Source organism: Ciconia boyciana, chromosome 23 (assembly GCF_034638445.1).
Source record: "Ciconia boyciana chromosome 23, ASM3463844v1, whole genome shotgun sequence".
In the NCBI taxonomy this organism is placed as follows: Eukaryota; Metazoa; Chordata; class Aves; order Ciconiiformes; family Ciconiidae; genus Ciconia; species Ciconia boyciana.
This window is the reverse complement of record NC_132956.1, coordinates 2977857-2993625: the sequence shown is the minus strand read 5'-3', so window position 1 is coordinate 2993625 and position 15769 is coordinate 2977857. Positions and strand designations below refer to the sequence as shown.

Sequence of the window (15769 nt, the reverse complement as noted above, 5' to 3'; positions counted from 1 at the left end):
AAGAAGTGATGATGAGGGGGAGGAAGGAGGATGAATAATCCAAGGCCTGAGTGCAGCCCTGCCTCATGAGTGTAACAGAGCTTTGAGAAGAGAGTTCACACTTAGCAAAGTAATTAAAAGCTATAAGTCAGGCAAACAGTGAAGGGTTCTGGCCCCTTTCCTTGGGAGATCAAAGCTTGTTTTGGCAGAGGCAGTGTTTAAATATATTTATAAAAAAAGGTGGGAGGCTCGTCAAAGGCAGCCGCCGTGTCTGCGGTCTCACTTTAATTTGCCTTGATATCCCATGCAGCCTTATTATTTGCAGAGTGTCAGGGCTCACTGTCATCCACACGAAATGCCGGGCAGAATCAAACAGGCCCTCACGTTTGCATGCCCACAGCTTCACATCTCCTCCCGCGAGCACCCGGCAAGGTCCTCCAAGCCCGGGAGCAACCCCAGCCCTGCGCAAGCATCCCTGCGGGACTGGGTGTCCCCGGCTGCTGTGGGCACCTCGGTGACGAAGGGCTGGCACGTTCTGCCTGCCCTCTCTGGCCCCAGGGCAGCCAAAACACCTTTCCCCTCATCTCTGCAAGTCTTCTGTGTGTTTTTATGTGCTTTTCCCATCATGTGGTAGTTCAGATCTTCTGCGTATCCCATGCCCTTTTGCATGTGCTAGAATGCCCAGGTTGTCATCTTACCTCTGGCTTTACGTCTGATGCTGGTGTAGATGAGGAGAGATTGACACTGACCTACCTGGTGGGCTGCTGGCTCAGAGTGACAGTGCTGCTGGTTTGCACCTTTCAGGGACAGGCTGCATCTCTTACCAAGTCTTTGGGCTTGTTTACCTATGGGAACCAGGACAAATTCACCCAAACTGTGATTTAAAGTGGATTAGTTGAACTCTGTTCAGCCAGATTTTAAATGGCCTTGGGTTTTTTTCAGATTGCTTTCAGAAGCAAATTCGCTTAGGAAGTGAGCCAGTTAAAAAGATTTGATTCAGTTTAATTGATCCATGTTAATTTTATACCTGTGGTTAATTCAGGGTAAGTTTCCTAACTGTTCCTGCACAGACAGATGGCCAGAAAGGGACAGGGACCAGAGTCCCACAGCGGTCCTGGGAGAGGGGGTGACTGTGCCGCCTTCTTGCCTGTCCACCCAAAAACTCCTGGCACCGTTTCAGATGCTCCCGGGCCCAGTGGCATGAGCTGAACCCATCCCTTAGGTGCGGGCTGTCTATCGAGGACATCCTGCATCCTTTAGCTCGCAGGTCCCCTGGTCCCCCAGTGACCATGGCACGAAACCGCATTTTTCCCAGGTCACTTGCCTGCCACCTCTCATCCATCAGATGAGCAAACCGCAGCCAGGTCCCAGCCCTGCTCAGCACCCCGTGAAAGCCAGCCCTCCCTCTCCAGTCTTCAGCAATGAGATCATCGCTGGCTGCCTGAGCACATTGGGATCGGTGCGCTGAAATCCGTGTTAGGCATAGCAGGGGATTGTCTCTGTGCAGCTCAGGGAAAGGGCTTGGCAAGGGACAGGGCTCAGTGGCTCAGGCTGGGACATCAGAGGTCCTCCCTGCGGAGTTTCCCTCCTGCAACGTTCCTCCTTGCTCTGGGAAAATAACCGCAGGGTGCCTGGATGCGTGGAGGACACCGGTGCTTTATGGCAGGGTCCTCGGACCCTGGAGGCCTTGCTAACTTGGAGCACAGCTACAAAGTTTAGACGAGAAGGGAGAGACCTGTATGGCCACTGGGAAGGAACTTGTCCCTGCTTGGCCCCACACCTTTGCAGAGGGAGATGCATCCCTCCCTTGGGGAGGTGGTTCTCCTCCCTCCCAGCACACCCAGTTAGCCTTGCCTCCTTCTGAACGGCCCCTTGGAAACAGCATCCGTGTGAATCGGGGGAATCCACTTTGCTGGGGTCCAGGCGACCTGCGTTGAACTCGTCAGTGTTTTGCTGTGCCGCTGTCTGCGTCTCTGCATGCCAGGATATTCCTACCAACCAGCTGTTAATTACAGAGTGAGGAGGTTTAAGTGCAAGCCTCAAACTGGAGACCAGAGGGAGCTCAATGGCTTATTTTGTTCTGATTTTTGCTCTTTTCAGGGTTTCTTGGGTTTGGTGAGGCTTCACACCTGGAGTCCCAAGAGAGGAGTTATTTTTCTGAGCTGCTTTGCTTTTCAAGAGAGCTTTTGTGCTGCTCGGGACTGTGTGTCTGGCTAAGCGCAGCAGGCTGGGGCAGGAAAGCCTGGAGTGTTTTGTTTTGCAATAAGTGACTCTGCGGCCTTTAATCCCAAACACCTTCTGAGAAACGGTCACATCCTTGGAGGAAAGTACCCTGATGTCTGTTAGTTTTGGTGGTTCCTGAGGCAGATTAGGTACGTGTGCTTGTAAGCTCCCCAGAGGCAGGGCTCTCTTTCTGGTTTGCTTTTGTACAGACCTAGCACAGAGGGATCCAGAGCCACGGCCAGGTGCCCAGGTGTTTTCTCTAATGTGACATTAGTGAAGGTAAGGCTGGGACGTTAGGACGAATACTCACCCGTGCAAAACCCCATGGTGCTGCTGCAGAGGGGTGAGCTGCTAGGCAATGCTGCCGGGGGGGTTGAGCACTGGATTGGGACGTGGGAGATTGGGGTGGCCTTGGGTGTGAAGCAGTGGCCTTGGGTGTGAAGCTCTCTGCATCCCCCTCCGCATCTGTCAAAAGAGACCTCCATTGCCGGGGGCTGCATGGGGGTGCTTTGGGGGTGCTGCTGAGCAGAGCCGTGTGGGTGGCGATGCACCAGGAGTCCGGAGCAAAAAGCAGGTATTCCCTCTGCCTCCTGGATGTGGAGAAGGAAGAAAACTTTCCCATGGCCCCAGAGCATCTCTGGACCTCCCTGCCCTGCTCTCACTCTCTTTTTTCCAAAGCTTTTTTCCAAAGACCTTGGGCCTTGGCACTTCTGCTCCCACTCCAGCAGCTCGCTCTCCTTTCTCTTTGTCCTCAGACCTGGCTCAAGAGCACCTGCAGCTGGGACACCTGGGAAGGGACTTCCGAGCAGACACCAGCCCCATCTCCCCCTCCGAGGTGGAAGGCCAGTCCCCAATGGCCGTGCGCTACCGCAACAACAACCAGCGCCGTTTCTCCATGGAGGCAAGTACTGCTGCAGGCTGGAGCGGGCAGAAGGGATGTGGGAACTTCTGGTTGTCGCCTGCCTGCTGGCTGGATGAGCCCGTCTTTGATTCGTGGGGACCTGGCACTCTCAGAGACGAGCCCTGATGTCCTCTTGGGTGCACTCAACATGACTCCCGTGGTACCTGACGAAGCCCAGCGCACATCCCCATGCACACGCCTGCACACACACCTTCCCTTTTCCTTTGACGAAGGGTCCCACAGATGCTGCCTCCATTGCTTCGGCATTAATATCAGCTCTGGTTAGAGAGCACTTCCCCTTGAATGTCTCTGTACAGTCCTCCTTTCATCAGATGCCTTCATCACTCGCTCTTCTGGCCCTCTCTGCAGGATGTCAGCAAGCGTCTCTCCCTGCCCATGGACATCCGCCTGCCCCCCGAGTTCTTGCAGAAGCTGCAGATGGAGAGCCCGGAGTTCCCCAAGCCCCTCAGCAGGATGTCCCGACGGGCTTCCCTCGTAAGTCTCACCACGCAGACCAAGCAGTGCCGGGCACAGTATCTCATTTCATGCATACAAGTCACAGCCAGCAGCTGCGTGTGCTGATTGCCACCCACCCACGTAGTCATGCCCTGCTGTGCAAGCTCCCTTGTACCCCCTGTGTGTCATGGAGATACACACACCCCCCAGCCCATGCAAATCCCTTTCTGCGCACTCCCGGCAGTACGCATTCCCCCCGCCATGCACATACACATCTCTTTCCCCGCGTCACTCCTACATGTGCACATCTGCATACTGCTGTGCAAATCCCCAGGCCTGCACGTTCCTCACTCACCTCTGCACATACCTGACAGGCAACCAAGCCCCACCCAGCCGCTCGCTCACCGTCCCCCCCGGTGGGATGGGGGAGAGAATCTGAAGAGCAGAAGTAAGAAAACTTGTGGGTTGAGATAAGAACAGTTTAATAATTGAAATAAAATATAATAATAATAATAATAATAATAATAATAATAATGAAAACAATGTGAGAGAGAGACAGAGAAACAAAACCCAGGAAAAAAATCCCAAGTGATGCAACCACTCACCACCCGCCAACCGATGCCCAGCCTGGCCCTGAGCAGCAGTTGCTGCCCCCCAGCCAACTCCCCCAGTTTCTATACTGGGCATGACGCCATATGGTATGGAATAGCCCTTGGGCAGTTTGGGTCAGCTGTCCTGGCTGTGCCCCCTCCCAGCTTCTTGTGCACCTCCTCACTGGCAGAGCAGGGGAAGCTGAAAAGCCCTTGATTTCGTATAAACCCTGCTCAGCAACAACTAAACCATCAGTGTGTTATCACAGTATTCGCATGCTAAATCCAAAACACAGCACTATACCAGCTACTAGGAAGAAAATTAACTCTATCCCAGCCGGAACCAGGACACTGACTTTCCTCTTGGCCTGGCTCCTTCCAAAGGAGGTGGAAAGCCTCCTGTGGTTTAGCAAGTGCCGGAGCCTTTGCTAGTTGAAATGCAAATGCCGATAAATAATGAATTAGCCTTTGCATTAGTGTTGGCGTTTCAGTTTCTTTACTGCAGAGCATCAGCATATGTAGGAGGAAAAACCCGGTGCCCTGTTTACAAATGTGCAAGCACGTGTCCTGCTGCCCAGGAGTGCTCAGTGCTATACAGATACAACAGCAAGGTCTCAGCAGGCATCTTCAGATCTGGCATGCCGATTCAGGGGGAGGGAGGAGAAAGGGAGAGCTTGCATTTACCTGCCTGTTCTGTCTAATCAATAAAATAGACTCAGCCAGAGCAATGTGCCATTCATATTCATGGTGCCCCCCATGAATAAGGCAAAACTCACAGTATGGCTCTGGGGCTCAGCACCTCGGATTGCAGCAGCCGCTTCGTTTCCCTGCTCAGGACACATCTGTTCCCAGGGTACGCGGAGGGTTTGGGGAAGCCAAAATGGAGTAAAAAAAACCCCCACGATGTTCCCCTGGGATTTGCTGGTCCAAATCCAACCTTGCGTGAGCAAGAAAGCAGCTTCCCCGCTGCGGGGGGCAGCGTGTGAGAGCTTGGCGGTCTGGTCAGTGCCTGTTGCAAGGAAAAAGCCTTCCCATGGGGCAGATCTGGGGCAGATCCCTCTTCCCGTGGGGCAGATCTGGTGAGCAGGGGAAGCTGCAAGAGCACCCCAGACCTGGGGCTGCTGGTTCTCCAGGCAGAGCCCTGGGCACAGCGCAGGGGGCTCCTTCAGTGCCTCCCCAAGGGCACCCTTTCCCAGCACAGCCCGTGTCTTTGCCTGCTGATTGACAGCTGTCCATCCAGCTCCATCTGCTGATGGCGAGCAGCATGGCATGAGCCCTTGGCTCGGGAGAGGGGGCAGCGCTGCTGGGCTGGGGGGCCTTTAGCTGGGCTGGAGTCAGAGCTGGCTGCTGGCCTGGGACTACACCGATGCAAACGTATTTTGTGGGAGAATGACACTGGTTTGTTAAGCTTAAGGAGCGATGATTTGCCCTGGGAACCATCCCCTGCCCTGGCACACAGATAATCCAAACTAGCCGAGGAGGTGTCTCTGTCCCCACAGAAAACTGCAATTTCAGGGGTCTGCTAGGAGTGACGCCTAAATCTGTGGCCTTGCAGTGGTTGTCCTTCTTTCACTGGGTACACGAGAGCAAGTCTCAGCAATACGTTAAAGAGTTACTGTTCCAAATGGGAAAATGTGCCTTTCACGCTTGATTTGAACAGCACACAGAGAAATGACCGGAGTCACAGTAAAGACCAGGACGTAGGAAAGCACTCAAGAAAAGGGCTGGGCATCGGCAGCAGGATCCCACGAGGCTTCTCCGATAGAAAGGGCATCAGCTCTTTGCAAATCACAGCTCCTGTGTGACTCGGCCGCTGCTGGTGGCATGTCAGGGTGGTGGGTGAGAGGAGAAGGGAATTGCAGGGGTGGCAGTGGGAAGGGGCAGTCGTGCAGGCTGCGGCCGCCCCGGGGTACGGGGTGCCCCGGGGTATGGGGTGCCGGTGCCATCCGTTTCGCTTAAGCTGCCAGTTGGTTGTGAAGGTTTTCTGATTGATTGCCTGGTTGCCTGCAGGGCTTCCCCAGGAAAGTAATGGACTTTATGTACTTAGATCAGCTGGGCTTCTGCATGCAAACACCTGCCTTGATTGATCTGCCCCCAAAGCTGTTACTGTCCCGTGTCCTTGACCTTCCCCCCCGGGAGGTGAAGCCATCCCTGGATGAGATCCCTCCCAGTGATGTTTTCCTTTCTCTCTTACAGTCAGATATTGGGTTTGGGAAGCTGGAAACCTATGTTAAACTGGACAAACTGGGAGAGGTGAGTAGACTATGAAACCCCTGTAAGGATTTAAATTAAGTTAGAAGGGCAGCTTGAAGTGCAAAGGGCAGACTGTAGCCAAATTTCTTCGATATCTAGCAATTTTTAGACCAAGTCTTTCTGTGGACTTCAGACTTGGCCCTGTAGCTTCAAATGATCCTTCTTCCAAATGTTATGGAGTACATCAGCATTGTGCCACCCTGGTAAATGGTCTGCATGGCTTGTATTTTCTCTCCCACCACCCAGGGCACTTACGCCACCGTCTTCAAGGGACGCAGCAAGCTGACCGAAAACCTCGTTGCCCTGAAGGAAATCCGCCTGGAGCACGAGGAAGGGGCACCTTGCACGGCCATACGGGAAGGTGAGGGCAGGAGAGGCTTTTCCCCATCGCAGCCCCTCAGGAGCAACGCCAGGTCACGGCAGATTTGGGGCGGGTGGTGCAGGTGGCCGTGTATACCTGCAGTCCCACCAGCGTGCTGCTGCGCGGTGCCCCGATCCTGCTGCCCCAACCTGCCATGTCCTCTTCTTGCAGTGTCGCTCCTGAAGAACCTGAAACACGCCAACATCGTCACCCTGCACGACATCATCCACACGGAGTGCTCCCTCACCCTCGTCTTTGAGTACCTGGTGGGTCTGGAGGGGCTTTCTGCAGGAACGGGGGGACGGCTGCCTTTCTGCGGGTGGGTGATGGCCACGGGAAGAGCAGGCTGACATGTGCTTCCTGGTGCAGGACAACGACCTCAAGCAGTACCTCGATAACTGTGGGAACCTGATGAGCGTGCACAATGTGAAGGTGAGGCAGTGCTGCCTGGCACCCCGTACCCCTGCCTCTCCCCGCATGCAGGGAGCTCACCCTGAGTGCAGTCCAGGGTGTTGCAGGGCTGGGAGAGGCTGGATACCCCTTCTCTCTTCCGTTCAGCCTTTTTTACTCTTCTTTGACTTTTTTCAGCCTGCTCTGATGCTCCACCAGCCTTTCTCCAGTCACTGCCACCCTAAATAAAATTACTGTGCACGCAGACTTTGTTCATCCCCTTTTCTGGATTGCTGGTGATGGGCCTGAACACTTGTCTACAGTGCATCCCACCCCAGGCCAGCTTTGAGGGGTCTTTCCTGGCCATGAGTTTGAGAGCCCTTGAGGCAGACTCACTTTTGGTGCCTGTGTCCCCACGCTAAATGCAAACTCTTTCTCCTCCCCACAGATCTTCATGTTCCAGCTGCTGCGTGGTCTGGCTTACTGTCATGGGAGAAAGATCCTGCACCGAGACCTCAAACCCCAGAACCTGCTCATCAACGAGAGAGGAGAGCTCAAGCTGGCTGACTTTGGTAGGTGGGCCTCTCTGGGGAAGATGCAGCATTGCAAGGAGGTGCAGCTAGGTGCAAGCTCCTTGATGCCCATCCCTTTCGTCCTCAGGACTAGCCAGAGCCAAGTCAGTCCCTACGAAAACATATTCCAATGAGGTGGTCACGTTGTGGTACCGACCCCCCGACGTCCTGCTGGGATCTACCGAATATTCCACACCCATCGACATGTGGTGAGCCACGGCTCCAAACCGAGCTTCCCGGGCTCTCCAAGACGGTGGGTCGGGCACTTCCACATCTGCCAGTGCAGCACCGTACATGCCCACAGTGTTGGTTACACCAGAGGGTGGTGGGCTCTCCCAGAGGCCATGCTGTTTTCCGTGTCCCCTGGGGCTCAGGGTCTTTGGAGCACGCTGTCCACAGCAGGGGTGAATGGTTACCTCTAGCAGAGAAGGGACACAGCTCCTGGGGCTCATTTCCCTCTCCAGGAACCTCAGCGCTGGCCAAGGGGTGGTGGGGCATCCACAGGGCTTCTCCCTCACTAATCCCCGAGCCTCTGCTGCTGCTCTAGGGGTGTTGGGTGCATCCACTACGAGATGGTCACCGGACGGCCCATGTTCCCCGGCTCCACGGTGAAAGAAGAGCTGCATTTGATCTTCAGGCTGCTGGGTGAGTCTTCTGCTGTCTCCCAAATCCCCACGCGAGGGCAGTGGCTGACTGCAGGAGCGGTGGCAAAGCGCAGCCTCGGGAGCCTGGAGGGAGCCCGCTGGCAGAGCCTGGCAGCGGCGTGGGCAGGCGTGGGCAGAGGCTGCCCGCAGCCCCCTTCCAGGCTTGCGGTCAGCAGAGGTGTGAGGGCGAGAGGCTCCTCGCCGGCTGCCCCGTGGGATGCGCAGGCGAGTCCCAGTCTGCTGGGGAATTTCGTGCCCGCTCTCCTGGGCAGGACACCGGCACTCACCTGCGTGAGGCTCTTCTCTCTCCAGCAAATGGGCATGACGGGTTTCCCTCTCTCCCCCTCCCAGGAACCCCAACAGAAGACACCTGGCCTGGAATAACATCCAACGAGGAGTTTAAGGCTTACAATTTCACGCAGTACCGAGCCCAGCCGTTAATAAATCACGCCCCAAGGTACCTACTGGAGCAGGGACACATAAAGCATGGTGGGCTTGCGCTGGTCGTACACGGGAGCCTGGGGAGACCGGTTTCGTTTCCTCCTTATGGTGCTGGCAGCTTCTGAATACAACTGTGCACTGGAGGTCCCACCTGCTGCTTGTCCCTTGCATTGATGATTGCAATGTCTCCTGGGCACAATAATGCTCCATTTTTTATTTCTTCCTTCTCTCAGGCTGGACTCGGAAGGCATTGACTTGCTGATGAACCTCCTTCTGGTGAGTGGTAGAGCAGCCCAGGTGGATGGTAAGGGATGTGCTGAAGTGAAGGTACTCTGGCTGCCCTCACACTGATTTTGGAGCCAGGCAGGAGAGGAGCTGTGACTGCAGAATAAGCCATGGCCCTACAGCTATGGCATTGTAGATGCTGTCCCAAACCACCTCCCATTAAGGACAGTGAACCATCCTTCACCCTGTGTCCTCTCACACAAGTGGGAGGACACAAACCTGATGATCCGTAAGGTACGACATGGCCGGTGCACTCCTATGGTCACACAGCGTGTGCTGTCTGTCCCTTGTGCACGTGCAAATGGCACTGGTAATTGCCTGCACACCCCCATGGTGTGCACGGTGTTTGGACACACCGTCACCCACACAGCATATGAAACTGCTTGGGCATTTACATGTGCATAGGTGCAAAAACGTGCACGCTATGTGTCTCGTGGGGCACAGAGGGCCCCACACAAATGGGGCCTCTGTGCCCACTGAATGCCGTCTCGCATGTGCAGACTCTATGTAATTGCCTTTCTCTGGGGCTTTGTGCAGTACGAAGCCAAAGGCCGGATTTCGGCGGAGGCAGCCCTGCGGCACGCTTACTTCAAGAGCCTGGGAGAGCGGGTGCATCTCCTGCCTGACAGTAAGTGCAGGCTGTCCTCTGGCCTGGGGGGTGTGGAGCAAAGAGCTTCTGTGCAGCCCGAGGGTGGTGGTTTGCAGCCAGGTCTCTTCGGATGCCTCTTGTCTTTGCTTACTCAGAGGTGCTCCTGCAGCAGAGTGGGGTGGGAGCTCGGTGGCTGCGAGAGCAAGAAACAATTTGGGTAGGACAATGTAGAGTAGGAGTGCGAGAGAAAAGCTCTGATGAGGTGCGGTGCTGCTCTTGGGCTCTGCCATCCCTCCTGGCTCCGGGTTTGCAGACCGCTGCTGGCTCAGCCAGATGGACTGATGCCTTTCTCTCTGCCCCCTCTGCCTAGACGTCTCCATCTTCTCCCTGAAGGAGATCCAGCTCCAAAAGGACCCTGGCTACCGAGGCTCAGCCTTTCAGCAGTCAGGTAGGACCAGGGAAGATCATGCTGACCTCTCCCAGATGGTGCCACGAACTCCGCTGGCACTGGGGTTACTCCCAGTGGGTCCCGCGTAGGAAAAAGCCAAACCTGCTTCCTGCTTTAGTCCACAAATTACCCCCGGGCCATCCTTGCTTGTCACCTACCGTGGTACCAAAGTCACATCTGGGTGCCCTGAGGCGCAGCTCCCTCTGTGAATGCTGTGGGCTTGTAACCTCCTAACCCAGAGCACCGCAGGGCTCAGCTTCTCTGCCAAGTGCCGCTCGCCGTCTGACCTCTCTGACCCATCTCTCTCTCTCTTCCTCAGCCCGAGGGAAGAACAGGAGGCAGAGTATATTTTAAACTTGGATCTCGTGTTCCCCTTGTCACCATGGAGATCAAAGCACTGAGAAAGGAGACGGCAACACGCTCCCACCTGACCCACTGCAGAATTACTGACTCGAGCAGGACGATGCTGAAGCGCCCTTGGCCGCAGGCTCTCCCCTGCCTGTCCCCACAACCACAGCCCCTAGCAGCTGCTGTTGATGGACCTGTGGCCTTTTTCCCCTCTTATTTTCATGTTGCCCCCATCAGACGTGAGCTGCCACCTTCTGTGCCGGGGCTCTAGTGAGGAGCTGCCCTGGGCATTGCCTGGGGCGCAGGACCGTGTGCTGCCCCAGGGAACCGCTCGCTGCCTCGGGGGGTGAGCCGGGCACGGCGGGGGGTTTGTGAGCAGAGGGTGGTATCTCCAAAGCCGGGCTGTGGATCGTAGCGTTTGGCCCAGGCAGGCATTTCTGAAAACGTCCCTTTGCTCAGACAACCTGCTCTGCACCCCCTGTTTCCTGGGGAGACACTTTGCAGCCATGTTACGAGTCGGGGGCATGACCCAGCCTGGCACTGGAGAGACTGTACCCCAAGCACAAAAACCAGGGCAGCCCTTCCTTATTTGCCCTTGCCTCTACCTACACAACCCCTTTTTCTCTCCCCATCTTTGGTACCTGAATCCTGACAAGGATGGAGCAGCTGGGAGGAGGGAGCTTCCCATTGCTTCCTCCAGCATCTCCCCCTCCTTGCCACCATTGCGTTTCCAAATTCAGTCAGCTGGCTGCTCCCCAGGGATGTCCTGAGCTGAGAGCAAGGCCTGGCTTAGCCCGCCCGGGGTGCAGGTACCTGCTGGCAGAGCTGTGCAGAAGCGGGGCCAAACGAGCACCGGCTCCCTGCTGCCTCCCGTTGCTGCGCCGAGCCCCTCGGCCAGCCCTTCCCAGGCGCTGATGGAGCGACCCCTTTCTCATCGCCGAGCCTGCTGCCCCCCAGCCCGTGACCCTCTCTGCCATCGTCACAAGGGGCAGGACGCGGTTCCCAGCTGGCGTCTCAGGAGCACATCTCCCCCCGTCCTGTCGCTGAGCCCCACGCGACGTGGCAGAGCCCGAGCCGCGCAGCCTCTCCGTACCAAATTGTTGCACACACCCACCTCAGTGCATTTCTTACCCAGAGGAAGGGGGAGAGGTGCCAAACCTCCCACAGCTCAGCTGTGGGGACCAGAAATAGACCTGGAGAGAAGCAAATCATCCCTCAAACCCTGGGCTCTACGTTTGTAGCCAACACCAGATCATACCAGCCCTGACTCAGATCGATGCCGTGGGACTGAGGTGCGTGCTTAGGTCTGAGCGTGCTTTGCTGGCCGAGGACTGCTCTTGGTGCGTTTTCCCCTCCGGACACTTCAGGAATGTGCCAAATCCATCCTGAGCGAAGAAGCCCTGCTGCACCTCTCCCCCACAGCCTGCAAACAGCCTGAAACGTCTTCAAGTGTGTGAGCGTTGCAAGAAGTCTCTCTACTGTATAATATTCACATCCTTTTCTTGGCTGTCCCAGATGACTAGTCCTCTTGCCCACCGCTCCTCCAGCCCACGGATGTGACCAGGAGACTCTGGACTTGGCAGGCGCTGGGACTGTCACCTGGCACTGGGACTGGCAGGACACGCTGATGGCTTAACCCATCACGCTCCCAGCCTGGGAGGCATTGCCCAGGGGCCGGTAGCTCTCCATGCTGCTGTTTCTCCATCAAGCCAGGAGTGAGGGCTCTGCTTTCTGCTTTGCTGTGCAGCATTTCTTCTGGGATGCTCAGAAAATGCAAAGCATAAGGATAAATGAGGAGACCCTGGAGCTCCCCAAAGCTTCTGGGGCGACTCCTCCCTGTGCCAGTGCTCGATGCGATGCGCCCTCTGAGCTTCCCCCATCAGACCAAAGCTGTTAATTCGGGTTTGTCCTAGACAAGCATCCAGACGTCTGCATTGTTTGAGGTTTGCCCATCCCTGCTCAGTTCCCTTCTCGGTATGTCCAGCATACAGCAGGCTGAATAGTTCATTAATTGTTTCCATTTGATAGGAAGAGCATGAATAGCCATCAGCCACCAGTGACGCATTTCACCCTGCTCAGGGTAGTGTTTTGCCTGGTTTCCTACACCCGGCTCCTGCTGCAAGGGGCTTTTCAGTCGGGAGGTTCACCCAGGGAGGTGTTGGCTGGAGTAAGTCTGAACTCTCACACTGTCATCTTTTCTTTCGCAAAGGCATTTTATACAGGAATTTCCTTGGCATGGCAGGGATCTGTGGAGCAGACTTGCACTTCCCAGGGCAGCCAGCTCCCGTCAGGAATTAGCAGCTCAGCAGGCAGGCCAGCTCACGGACGCAGCGTCTCCCGTGCCCCTGTGCTGCAGCAGGTCCACGGGGCAAGGAGTGCTGGCGTGCCCGGGGGGCAGAGCCCATCCTGCGCTCTGTGAGCGCAGGTCGGACCGGGGGAGCAGCAGCCCCCTCCACCCGCTCTTGGGAAGCCCATTCAGGACATGTTTGACCTGTCTTCGTGCCGTTTTTCTTGCTTGGCGTTACCATCCCCGTGCACTGAGGTTGCCTTGGGCATAAAGCTTGCTGGGGCATAGGGTGCCCACCTGAGCCGTCCTGCTTTCACACTGGGAGGACGGAGGCAGACCACAGCAGACCACCAGATCGGTGTGGTCTCAGCTCTCCCCACAAGAGAGGTATTCTGCTGAAGGTCAAGGTCACCTACGGAAACTGTTGGGGAAAAGACCTAGCAATGACCGTGTAGACAGGACTGCTTTACCCAGGATCAGATAGCAAAGCCAAAAAGCCTGTTAGCTGCTGTTTATTCTTCTGTAGCCTTTGCCTTTCGTCCTACAAATCCTTCCTAAAGGAAACACTATTATTTATTAGCCCCGTGCGCTACTAACAGCCCGAATTTAAGATAACCCCTTTTGTTCCACTGCATCTAGTGGATATTTGATTCCTATTCAGGAGGGTGATAGTGTGTGTAAATATTCGGTGCCCTGCTGAGCAAGGTTTGATTTATAAGCTCCTGTCGCTGCCGCACTTGCACGTGTCGGCTGGCAGAGCCCCGAGCGTCTGCTCTCCCACGGCACGCTGCCTGCCAAAGCCTTCCCGGCTGCGAAGAGAAGGAGCTGCCGGTTGGCAGCGATTAGAGCCTGGAGCCAAATCCCCCTTCTCCATCTCCTGGATAGCGTTACGGTCCCCCTGAGGACCACGGGGTCTGCCTGGGTTTATGAGGACCAAGATCCCTTGGATGCCCCAGTTTATAACTGGGAACCCCAGAGCGGTTCCCCGCTCCTCCCTGCATGCAAGGGGAGGAAATCTGCAGCAGGGCTCGGCATCGCTCCCTGCCTGCTCCGGCAGCTCATCCCCGGGCAGGCTCTCCCCAGCTTCTGGAGCGCCAGCCGGCTCCCAAGTTGGATTTTTAAAGTAGTACTAATGAAAATGCTGGGAATGTCTGTGGCTCTCCGGCATTTTTTTCATTTTGTGGATTTTCCCATCCACCCCTTTGCGGAGTAGCTGGCACTCCTCGCAGATGGGGAGTTTTGACAAAAGGAAACTGTTGTTTTGTCTTCCAGACATTTTTCTTGTAATTTTTTTTTTTTTTTACCAGTTCTGGTGGAAAATGGAGTTTTCCATGGCTGTGCCCTCAGGAAAGGCTGTATTCTTTCATCTCTCCAGCTGATAGCTAGTTAAAGAAATGTAAGTAAATCATGTGTAAAGCAAGGTCTGTGTTACGGGACAACAATAAAACTTACAGGCTGTTTAATTTCACCCTTTCCATACACACATGCACACGCCTTTCCTGGCCCAACCCATTGCCAGATCTATGTTGAGATTTTAAATAACAAAACTACATTGTATCTTGGAGACTAAGGACAAAATAGTGGATTTTTTCCCTCTCCCTTACACATGATGAAAAAAAAAAAATTAGAAGGCCATTTTCCCAAGCTTCTCAAATGTTTTGTTTGGTTTTTTCCCATGACTTATCTTCAGTCAGAAATTAGGCTAGCATAAAATGGAAGCCCAGAACTGGCTAGGAACAGGCAGGTGGGAAAACATTAGAGAAAGAGTCTAACCCACTGGACTGAGTAACGTCAAAGGTTTAGTGTGTGTGTCCCAGGGCACGGGGAAGCGACCGGACCTGGGGCTGGGAGCCTGCCCAGCCTTACACGGCCAAACTCTGCTTTCACCGGCGTAAATCCGGCGTCTTGCAGCCACGCAAGCCCAGGTTTGCTCAGAGCACGGAGCCAGCGATGGCTGAGCGGGTCCTGCAAGGGCCATCAGGGCCTGATCCTGAAATACATGAGGGTAAAAGTGACGTGATCTCACCTGCCAAAAGCCGGGGCTCTGCCCGACTGTGCCGCACCCCTGTCCTGCCTCTGTGCGCTCGAGTCTTGTCAGAAATGCGTTTGGATGTCCCCTTAGCACTCCCCGCTAGCGATGGCTGGGCACAAACACTATGAAACCCACTTTCTGCTTTCTTCATTGCCTTCTTTCATCCTCGGCATCATGCTTGTCCTACAGCAGGAAAAATAGATCCAAGCAGCCAGGCTACACATACTGTGAATGTTCTCTGGTGTGATTCATTTGCAGAATACCAGTAATATATTTAACTAGTGTTGTACAAATGGAAGACCCATTTGAAAAGAAATGATTTTAAAGATTTATTCCAAAAGAAGCAATGATTTTTTTATAGAAAGTTTTTCTGGAATAAATGGAAAGGTACAAAAAAAAAAAAAAGAATAAAAGATTGTATCCATCTATCAATCTTGTGTCTGATGTTTTATAAGAATATTTCCATTTTTGTATTTCAGATGTGACATGGACTATTTTGTGGATGTGCTCATTTTCTTGCTAAGGCTTATATTACAGTTGTACTGTGAACGCTCCAAAGCCAAGATTGGACAATAAACTTTATTGACTAGAGGACAGTTTTGTACAGGATATAATTTTTCTCTTTTCTCTTTTTTTGGTAGGAGAAGGATCCGCTTTGTTTTTGAATTTCAGCTAGGTAGCACTGACGTCTCAGGTGCGCAGGTCCCTTGGCCGGCTCCCGAGCGGTGAGTTGCTCCGTGGTGGGTGTGCAGGGGAGGCCGGCTGCCGGACCACGGCAGGGAGCGTGCCGTGCCGTGCCATGCCGTGCCGTCTTTGTGCCTTCCCGCAGAGCCGTTCCCCACAGCTGCTCTCTGTGCAGCTCCAGGACACCTTTCGTTTTCACTCCTGCTAAGCAGGGCATTTTTCGGCTGGCTGTAGTAAACTCCCAGACACAGACTTAGTGCAAAAGGAGTTTGCCACTACCTGACCT

At 54.7% G+C, this 15769-nt stretch overlaps 1 protein-coding gene across 1 annotated transcript in view; it reads left to right on the top strand.

Moving 5' to 3' along the window:
* CDK18 (cyclin dependent kinase 18) overlaps positions 1–10731 on the top strand; it is a 35950-nt gene extending 25219 nt beyond the window's left edge. The window contains exons 3-16 of the mRNA XM_072844644.1: positions 2958–3103; positions 3473–3598; positions 6346–6402; positions 6649–6763; positions 6935–7029; positions 7133–7195; positions 7602–7725; positions 7814–7934; positions 8273–8370; positions 8721–8826; positions 9044–9086; positions 9633–9723; positions 10055–10132; positions 10452–10731. Of these exons, the coding sequence (XP_072700745.1) occupies positions 2958–3103; positions 3473–3598; positions 6346–6402; positions 6649–6763; positions 6935–7029; positions 7133–7195; positions 7602–7725; positions 7814–7934; positions 8273–8370; positions 8721–8826; positions 9044–9086; positions 9633–9723; positions 10055–10132; positions 10452–10486 (1298 nt within the window). The 3' untranslated portion in view covers positions 10487–10731. The remainder of the gene's footprint in view (positions 1–2957; positions 3104–3472; positions 3599–6345; positions 6403–6648; positions 6764–6934; positions 7030–7132; positions 7196–7601; positions 7726–7813; positions 7935–8272; positions 8371–8720; positions 8827–9043; positions 9087–9632; positions 9724–10054; positions 10133–10451) is intronic.
* The last annotated feature ends 5038 nt before the right edge of the window (positions 10732–15769 follow it).